Here is an 11048-nt window from a genome sequence, read left to right on the forward strand (position 1 = left end):
TCGTTTTGTGTTTTATATAGTGCTTTTGTTGTAAGCTGTCCCTTGTTAAATAGGGGGTTTGGGTGGGGGAGAGGTTGGCGCCATCTCACTATTTTAACCCCGCCACATTCTGTACGTGCCTGTCCCTATTCAGGAGGCTGTTATTCAGTGGTTGTCGTTTGTTGCTGTATATCATTTTTTTTCATTCATTACTTTGTACATAAATCAGGTCGTTTGAATTCTTTAACATTTATCATTTCGGGGCTATGCGGTATGGGTTTTACTCATTGCTGAGGACCGTACGGTTTCATGTATACGTACATATAGTTGTTTATTTCTGTGCCAATTGGTCTCTTTGCCACGTCTTCTTATGCTTACTTATAATTGTTTAAATTGGTGCCATTGTAACTTTGGTTGATATTTGTCTCATTGACACCATACCATATCCCCTCATTCATATTTTGAATAAGATGGTACTCCCAGTGGTGTTTTTTTTTATAATTACATGTATTATTAGTATCAAAAAGATAAATGTTTCAATACACTTATAATCATATACTAACAATTACTATAACAACAGACAGTCTGACATTATAGTGAACACTTTTGTTTGAAGCCTTTGTTTATTTTCGTATGTATTGTGTGTGTTTAATTTTTTCTTGTGAGTGAGAACTAAAAAATAAAAATGATTTAAATTGTCGAGGGTTAATTGAAACTTGGCAGTTATGTTTTTCAGATGAATTAACGAATGCAAAATATGTAAGGTTTTTATTCCACGATTAGATTGTCACAGTATCTTGAATACTGTCTGTTAGCCTGACATAACATTATATAATTGACCCGACAAGAATGAATGTAAGATTAATATATTGAATATACGTCTATAAGACAGTAACCTTACGACAACAATTTCACCAATACATCTTGGGACCAGCATACGGTCAATAACAATCATGTTTACTCATATAGTGTTTTACATTAATTTTGATAATTGATTTAACAGAATCAATCAAAGATCTAGATAAGTATTGGATGCTTTACACCTATTTACCAGTATATTAGTTCATGATCGACCATTTGAAATAATTCTGAATAAAACTTTTGCCACAGAAGCATAAGAAAACTTATTTAAATGTGCTTATTGGTTTTAATGAAGATTACTTTTATTTTTTACAGGTGACGCATACCTTTTATGCAGCTACAATGTAGTTTCATTTTTAGATAATGTCAAACCAATCGCTGCAGCATTTTAAAACCAATGATTTCATTACCTTTCCCCTGTTTTTTTTAATATAAAACACTTAATCACAGAATGATCGTATATTTTTCTTTATTTGTATGTATATCAACAAATGTTATTTTACGGTTTTATTATTTAATGTATTTTCTGTGTGTGTTTGTGTGATGTTTTGGTTTTTTTTTCCCTCAGTTTTGCTGAACTCTGCCAATAGAACAAACGAACCATTTTAGTATAAACAAGTAAAACAGCTGATTGTTCAACATTGTTGAACCAACAGAAAATATCTTTTTGCTACTTGACTTTCCTAAAACTCAATACTAAAAAGTATCATTCACTGCTGAAGATACATGTATATACGACTTTTACATGAGTTTCGCAATTTATTTAAAAGTTAAAGGTCTTTTGACAAGTTGCACTTGGATGAAAATTAGAATAGTTTGAGTTACCTTACGTGAAAATGCCAGAATTTGATTGGTTGATACGATGGAAAAATTTTACTCTATCCCATGGCATCGCTGGAGACACTTTTTTAAACCCCCCCCCTCTCGTACAGACCAACCAGAAATTGATAATGTAAATATTTTAAAGACAGTGTTAAAGTGCTAACATTTTTAATAGACTGTTAACAAAAACAATATGACAGTGAGTTTACTTTTGTTATTTTTCTAATAAATGTAACTGACAAAACATTCAGAATAATGAATTTAATAACACATACATTGTAGCTGAGAGAATGATAGAGAAAATTGTTATCCCTCGAAAAACTTTGTCAACCTTGGCTTGGACCTTAATATGTAAGTCGTTAAACAAATAGCCATCAATCAATCATTAAAATAAATTTCTGTCACTTTAGTAACTATTTGCCATATAACTATTATATCTGAGACTGAACCTTTTATATACTTGAGGTTGTATCAATTCTATAATAAATTTAGCTTACGATGGCTTACAATATGGAGGTAAATTGTCATGATGTTTTGAAAAAAAGAAGTAGATCAGTTCTTCTTGAAGTTATGGTTATACATTTTTTTTATATATTTTTTAGTCGTTGGGTACCTGTCTAGTTTGAGTATATCCATAACCTCAAGTAGCTTTTCAAACCTTCACTAGTATGCCAGATATATAGCGACGAAAATGGAAGTCTCTATTGTATTGTTTTCTTGTTTAGATCCTGGGTAAAGTGTTTAATACAAGTGGTAGGTTTGAATAGCTACAAAACCAGATTTAACCAACTGTTTTACGCGAAAAATACATGTATCAACTTGGTAATACCAAGTCAGCAATATGACAGTAGTTTTCTATTCGTTTCATTGTTTGATAATGTCAGTTTTTCATGGACTTTCCCGTTTCATTGTTCGATAATGTCAGTTTTTCATGGACTTTCCCGTTTCATTGTTCGATAATGTCAGTTTTTCATGGACTTTCTCGTTTCATTGTTCGATAATGTCAGTTTTTCATGGACTTTCCCGTTTCATTGTTCGATAATGTCAGTTTTTCATGGACTTTCCCGTTTCATTGTTCGATAATGTCAGTTTTTCATGGACTTTCCCGTTTCATTGTTCGATAATGTCAGTTTTTCATGGACTTTCCCGTTTCATTGTTCGATAATGTCAGTTTTTCATGGACTTTCCCGTTTCATTGTTCGATAATGTCAGTTTTTTATGGACTTTCCCGATTCATTGTTCGATAATGTCAGTTTTTCATGGACTTTCCCGTTTCATTGTTCGATAATGTCAGTTTTTCATGGACTTTCCCGTTTCATTGTTCGATAATGTCAGTTTTTCATGGACTTTCCCGTTTCATTGTTCGATAATGTCAGTTTTTCATGGACTTTCCCGTTTTGAATTTACATCGGAGTTGGTTATTTTTGTTATTCATGTTCCTGATACGAAGATCAACAATATCCAATCAGACAACTTTCAAAAACCAAAATTCCATAAATGACAAGAACATTAAGATACAGCAAAGGTAAACCAATTACGTCAGGGTTCCTGACTTGGGATAGACACAAATGTAATTCAAGCATGTAAAGAAGTTAACGTTTTTTTTGTAGTTGCAATCCATCTTCCCTTTTGTTATCTTGTTAAGTAAACAAAAAAAGAAAAGATGAGTCAGTCTTTACATACACTAAGTATCATTTCAGGGAAAGCACCAGATATTTATATCAGTTGTATGCTTTTAACACAACGTTGTCATATGATACATGGTGTATGTCTTAGTTAGTTAGGCTAAGTATATTCCTTACCGGAGATCATATCTATAAATAGATGCTGACGATTGGAGACAAGACTTTACATGATGACATATATTGACGATGTTGTCTTCCTCGGCATCTTCATTCATGTTCCCCTGTTGATTTTACAGGAATAAAAGCAGGTATATGGTAACTAGTACATAGTAAAATCGACGGAGAAAAGCAGACTTTACTAAGATATAAGACCCGATGACGATAAATTACACATAACCATAAAGATATCAAAGAAACTTCAAACAAAACACTTCAAGCGGTAAAAAATAATAGAATGAATCATAAAGTCACAACCATAAAAAATATCTTACTCGAGCAAATTATCAAATAATTTGGTATGCCACTTCGAAATATTATACGGCTTGAAATAATGCATGATATAATGTTTAGTTACGCTTAAAACATTATATTTTGCCTATACTGCATATAGACTTAATGTATATTAAATAAAAACTCAATTCGTAAAAGCGAATCGTACTTTCTAGCTTTCATTAGCATTGCATCCGCCACCGTTTAAAACCCATTTTTTGAAAGAATTTATTTACAAAAAAACAATCTGTTTAAGTTAGCACTTTAGCTATGAGAACAAGCCTGAATTATTCTCACAATTCATCATAGCAGTAATTGTGTATATTGTTCGAATATTGTATATATTGTTTGTTTTAAACAAATTAACCGCTTGGCGTTGTTGGTGGGCACAGTTTGTTCACCTTTGACGAGAGCATCGCAACTTGGGTAAGAAGTGTAGTAACCATGTTTTGGACTTGTTTGACATCTTTTTGTGCTTTCTGTATATCTGCTTGTGTTTGTGCTTTAATGGTATTGACGAGCTGTACTGTGTTGATGGTTCCACCACCGGAAGATGGTCCTTGCAGTCCGGAAAGGTCAGATTTCACTACCAACAATTCCCCTGCTTGAGCGGAAATCTGAAAAACATTTAAAGGTTGACAAGTGAAAAATATTGTAAATTGTCCATTTAGTAAAACAGAAAAAACATATTTTTTAAAATGAGTAATAACTTCACGAATAAACATTTAATGATATTTTTGTATATTTCAGTGCTATTATAAACGGTATAACAACACGGTACCGACACAGATACGAAGACGGAAATTATGTATAAACTAAAATAATTATCTGCAAATGTGTTAAAACATAGCTAACAAGTAATGTTTTGGTAAAATAATAAAGATTTATTTTAATTTTATGGGGTAAAAAGGTTGCATATTTGTGTGTCTTAGTTGAACGAACATCTTTTTACTATTTTATTAATGAGAGGAATAAAAATAACTACAAATGTGTTGAAAGAAAAAATACCACCAAGAAGTGACTTTACTTCTAGCGATCGCATCGAATTACATTTTTGGTTACAATTTTGATTGTATATACCCATAAAAAAATACGTTAACACTTATGAGATATAGTCATAGAAAAATCCACGCATCATAATATTTGAAGTTCATGCAGTTATAAAAAAATTATCCGAAGATTTGTTACATTTAAAGTATTTTAAATGCTTAGAATACTCTTTATCTTATGAAAATTTGTTCAATGCAGCAGCTTTATTTTTCAAAAGGTAAGCTGCTATATATATGTGTCCTGAAGAGGTAAGCTGCTATATATATGTGTCCTGAAGAGGTAAGCTGCTATATATATGTGTCCTGAAGAGGTAAGCTGCTATATATAAGTGTCCTGAAGAGGTAAGCTGCTATATATATGTGTCCTGAAGAGGTAAGCTGCTATATATATGTGTCCTGAAGAGGTAAGCTGCTATATATAAGTGTCCTGAAAGAAATATTCGTATGCAGCTTATTGTATACAGGTATTTGATTATAAAATGTAAATGAAAAGAAAAACGAACCTGGCTAGTCAGCTTGGTAATTTCTTGTAACAGGTTATCAGCTTGTGTCTTTACTTTTGTTACATCTCCCTTCATCTGCATAGAGGTCATTTGTACATTCATAAGCCTTATGCCAAGCTGTTGTAGCTGTTTCTCAATACTGGTAAGATTACTTAGTAGTCCGCTTGCTTCCTGTGAAAGGATCTTTATCTGGGGATCTGTAGCCTTCTTGAAGTTATCAAAGTCTTGTTTGGTACTTTGGATCATTTTCTCTGCAGCGGTCAGTCTGGCGACAGATTGGTTGGTAGCTTGTGCAACGACGTCAATGTCATGGGACTGGTTCAGTAACTGCGACATTATTCTATTGGTCTTGTCAGAGAGTCCTGTAAACTGTTGTTGTTGTAGCGTGTCGACAGATTTCAAATCATTTTCTAGTTGCTGATATTTCTGTTGCAGAGTGTTCAGTTGAGCACTGGATGGACCTGAAGATGGTTGTGGCTGGGATCCGGAAGTTGGTGGTTTATAGTTTTTAATCATATTTTCCAAATTTAGCAGTTTCTGTTCAGCCGTTGCTAACTGTACAGCTTGTTTGTTGATTTGATTTTGAATTGCAGAATTAACCTTTGACTCCTCTATTGCATTTCGCTGAAATTCCAATGATAAATTAAATATTCTACCGTTAATGTCACCCACAGCCTTGGTCAGCAAGTCTTTTGTGTCGTGAATTAACTGGTTAACTGTTCCGCTAGTCTGTCCAGGATTAACACCTTGTCCTTTAATTTTCTGAAGCTCTCCGTTCAAATCATTCACTTTTGAAACATACATTTTAGTGTCTGTCTGTAATTGAGCTAAAGTTCCTTGCACAATACTATTCTGAGAAACATATTGGAGACGAGTTCTGTCCAAATCTTGTTTAACATTGTCTATTTTCTGCTCTAGGGCTGTTGATGTAGCGGAACATGCTCCCTTTGCATCTGGAACTGTAAATTCATATTTACAAGTTGGTTGTTTCTTACTTACACCGAGGGGAATATACTGTGCATCAACACAAAGAAGTCCGAAAAGAAATAGAAATTTGATAAATTGTGCCATTTTTCTATGTTCCAATGTCGATGGCGTTATCCTGTCTACTACAAATTGTGATATAAATGGAATTTATAGGTTACAGAGGCGGAGTACTTGTTTGACCGTCAAGAAAAGTAAATTTTGAGGTGTTGTTTAAAAGCGATTGGCGGATTCAGAATTGATAACTCATCCATGTTTTCCAATGTTTGTATCCTATGTTTGCACGTTAGTTGTTTACCCCCAATGACGTTTGAATGGCCCGAAATGGTGATGTATAAATAAATTTGCAACAAAATATAGCTAGATAGAGCTAAACAAATAAAAGATTAAAAGAAATCTCATAAAAATCTTTTCATAGATGTCTTAATTATCCTTTAATCAATTTAAAAAGTCCAGCCCATCTTTTGGAAGACAACGATATTTATTTTAAATACTTAGATTCTCTTTTGAAGTACTTTGAGAAAAGATACACACAAACACCATTAAATGAAGTTATATATTAAATACAGGATTGGCAGAGTTTTGGATTAAAAGTAGTTAAATGATTATCGAGACTACATGGTCTTTTACTTTTACTTACGGTTGTGTGTTGTCTATCATTTGATATCAACAAATCAAAATGTATATAGTCTTCGTGTAGTGAAACGTGATTAGATATACTAATAATTGCTATTGAAATCAAAATAGTCAGTCCTCAAAACAATTTTATCTCATTCCTTATTTTTCATGTTGCAACTATTAATCATATATGGTAGAAACAAAACGAAAAGAAAAATAATATACATGTTTTATAAACATGCCTATATATTTTATTTTGAATCTTTTTTTTTTACGGGTTGCGTATATCAAAAATTACTTTCACTCGTCATTTTTCATGTTCCTTGTACTCAGGCATATGTGATAGAAACAAAACGAAAAGCAAAATAATATATGTTTTATAAACATGCGCCGTATATATTTTATTGTGACATTTTACTTTTTTTACATTAAATACTTTATCATGAAGTCTAACTGTTATCATTCGTATAATCCGAACGTGCAACAGAGCGGGAAGTTTGTTTCAAAGTTTTCGTAAATATCTGATGAACCATTGCATAATTTGACTGAGTTGATATGTCGCTAAAAAGCATTGCTAGGCAAGAAAGAAAACAAAATGTTTTACATCAGATATCTTTTTGCTGTCGATGTGGATATATCATTAAAAATCCATATGATAGTTTGACATAATATATTGGAACAAATGGACAAAATATTTTAACTCGCAAAGCTATTTTCTGAAGACAATGATCTTGTACAATACCATCTCTAAACTTTCAAAATTCATAGAAAATAATTAATATCATGTGTTGGAAATTCATTCTTTTTTCAGTTTGTTGCTTGAGAAAATCGTGAATGTTTACAGTTCGACATTTTTTAGTTGCTATATACCCGTGTTACTGATTCCGTACACGAATCTTGTGAACTGTTGTTTCCAAACTTTCCCTCCCTCAGACTTCATGAAATGGCAAGCAAACAAACCCATTTGTTTATCTTTTCCAAAAAGAAAGGAATGTTCATGGCTTGTGTTTAATTGTTTGTTTCTCTAAAGTTTGAAACTTTTCGTCTGTTTGACAATAACAAAAATCAATAAACATACTCCTCTAACTGACTTTATGTAGATTAAGAAATTTCCTTGTTGCTTTAGAGGGTAATAGGTCAGTATGTGAAGTGTTATTATTGACATTGTCTATAGTCCAAATCTAAATATATAACAGTATTAGTCTATGGTAAGTGCGAATAAAAAAAATACGTTTCTTATATTGAAAACATGTAGCAATATTTTCTTTTGTAAACGAGATGCATTGTCGAAAAATAGTAAACGATATATATAAGGAAAATTGATAGGGACAATTCGGATAACCATTTTAACTTAGAACTATATGTTACAGGAAATTTATAAATTTTGTAAAAATCCTATACAGATTGAATAATTTAGAAAATCACTAAAAAAACACTGAGATAGTATAAAAAAAAAGTTCAAAATCAATATCAGAAATAAATTTCCTTACAACAAAATAAAAATACTAAGCATTTTGTACACTGGAAATTATTATACTTTGCGAAGGGTATAATGTTTTTGACCCGTCTGTCCGTCAGTCCTGTTCTTGTCATCGCAACTCCTCTGAAACCACTCTACAGAATTTCATGAAACCTTTTTAGATAATAAGGACATGCTATGTAGTTGTGCATATCGACAGAAAATTATGATTCTTTTTTTTTCTAGAAGTTAATCTCCTTTGAACCTCCTCAATATACTACTGCAACAGTTTTTCATCAAATCTCCTCTGAAACCTCACAACAGAATTTCATGAAACCTTTTAGATAATAAGGACATACAACAATGTATGTAGATGTGCATATCGACAGGAAATTATCTTTCATTTTTTTTCTTAGTTTTCTTAGAGCTACATGTATTTTATTTGTCCAGTGACAATGTAGAGGCGTGGGTATGTGAGCGCGCTCACTAAGGTTCTTTAATTATAGATTGTATTTGGAAAAACTTTCTGAATTTTGGTCTTTGGTGCTTTTCAGCTTCGTACTCTTTTTGGCCTTTTAAACCTTTTCGATTCAAGCTTCTGTTGATTCTTAAAAAAAAAAAACGTACGTCCGACGTACGCAATTGTAGACCATGATGACTTTATAGATATTAGTAGACTACATATTTTAACTATTCTAAAGTGACAAGGAATAAAAGACAGATATACAGACTACACTTTATTATTTTTGTTTCATATTGAGTTTGGATGACATCTGCTGTTATATAATTTCTTAGCTTTTCGACAGGAACACTTATATTTTCATATTTCCACATAATAGAACTTCTTGGATTGTGCATAATTAATAGAATGAAGAGACACTGACTGGAAGTTAGATAATATATTCTATCAAATCATATTCACACCTTTAGAAACGTAAATATCACCATAAAACACCCGCGAAATCGCGGGGAAATAGTCAGAGCTTATGTAAACTGTAAAAAAAAATATAACTGGAGAATTCCAGGTTTGGGCACATCTGTTTTTGCCCTCCCCCCTTTTACCAATTACCGATTTTTATTCTTTCTGTTTTTCTGTATACTATGAACATACATATATATATTCTATAATTACTATATAAAACGGTCATTGATATATTAAAAGTCACCTCAGTAAACTATTGGTATTTATAGTATATTAAAGCAAATTGATACAATTTATTCATATAGTATATATGTATGTAGTATACAGAAATATTTCAGTGACCGCCGTTGAAAGAAAACTATTGGAATTAATAATATATATGCATAGCAAATACACTTTATCTATAGTATATGTATGATCATAGCATACAGAAAAACGCAAAAAATAATTGTTCTGTCCAAAGTACTTGTGCAAATTATGATTAATTTCAAAACAGGCCTTAAGGGCAGCCGAAGTCTTTTATATTTCTCAAAAAATCAGACCGATGACGGAAACAATACATGGACACCTCATTCGGCAATCCTCGGTAGAATCCGCTACTTTCCTGAGGGTACGGAATTGGCCGAGTTGAGACGAATGATGGACACCTATATTTTCGTTTTCCTCCCAAAATAACCCAAACTTAATATTATATAGACCCTCTCTATCAGTTAATATACTTAGTGACCCGATGAATTTTTGTAAAAGATGTTATGACTGAAGAATTTCAGAAAAGGTATCAAAAGTTATATGCGTTTTTTTCTGTACTTTGTACATACTAAAGACTATGAATAACGTGTATTTGGTATGTACAAAGTACAGAAAAAACCGCAAACCGGATGTCTAGTCTGACTTAAAGTTACGTCCAATGACGGAAAAATATCCGTACGCAGTTTTTTTTCGTTTTTCTCCCAAAATAACCCAAACTGAATAATCATAAGAATGGATGACAAATGCGACAATACATGGTACCTATAGGGCACAGAGGCATGATGATTAATTTATTGTTGAAGGAAGAGAAGCGACTCACAAAATGATGTCTTCTCGTTTAATAGTATAGATTATACAAATAAATTTTGTTTACAAGATTGTAAATTATTTGGATGACTTCTATTACTGAAAATGTCATATGTTGAGAAATAAAGAGTTCATTAGAAACATCTAAAAGTGCTAAAAAGGTCAATCCGACACCTCAAATTTATTCCTTGTGAATTGTCTGATCAAAATTGTATGTTTGGTAGCCAGGCAATATCATTTCATGAAGTTTGGAGTCTCCTTTCACGCGATTGACATTCGGAATCGGTATAAAAACATTACAGCAGTAATATGATATAAAAAGAAAGGTGTGAATGATTGCCTATGAGACAACTCTCAAAAGTCAGCTATAATAGACCCTGAAATGACAAATGTAAGACAATTCAAACCAGAACTATAACGGCCTAATTTTGGAACAAAATAATGAACGAAAAACAAATATGTTACACTGCAACAAACGACAACCAATGAATACTAGGCTCCTGACTTTGGGCAGTCACATACACAATGTGGCGGGTTTGAATTTTTTGGCGTCAAACCCTCCCCTAACCTGAGATAGTGATGTATCCGTACAACATAGGAACAAACTATGAAAAAATAATACACGAAAAACAAATATGAGAAACAGCAAAAAAAAAAAGGACAACCACTACTGACTTGAGT

General features: G+C 32.3%; 1 protein-coding gene across 1 annotated transcript; it reads right to left on the reverse strand.

Annotated features, from left to right (window-relative positions):
* Positions 1-4024: 4024 nt before the first annotated feature.
* Positions 4025-6447, reverse strand: LOC139518873 (uncharacterized). Its single transcript, XM_071310520.1, has 2 exons — positions 5329-6447; positions 4025-4393 (listed from the first exon to the last, which is right to left on the reverse strand). The coding sequence occupies exons 1-2, from the start codon at positions 6397-6399 to the stop codon at positions 4139-4141; spliced, it is 1326 nt and encodes a 441-aa protein (XP_071166621.1). The 5' UTR covers positions 6400-6447; the 3' UTR covers positions 4025-4138.
* Positions 6448-11048: the final 4601 nt, after the last annotated feature.

The sequence above is a fragment of the Mytilus edulis genome, chromosome 4 (assembly GCF_963676685.1).
Source record: "Mytilus edulis chromosome 4, xbMytEdul2.2, whole genome shotgun sequence".
NCBI lineage: Eukaryota > Metazoa > Mollusca > Bivalvia > Mytilida > Mytilidae > Mytilus > Mytilus edulis.

Excerpts from the sequence above, each read along its gene's own strand:
- LOC139518873 (XM_071310520.1), bottom strand. The coding sequence starts at position 6,399 with ATGGCACAATTTATCAAATTTCTATTTCTTTTCGGACTTCTTTGTGTT. Across the intron at positions 4,394-5,328 it reads TTACCAAGCTGACTAGCCAG|ATTTCCGCTCAAGCAGGGGA; the intron begins GTTCGTTTTTCT and ends AATGTTTTTCAG.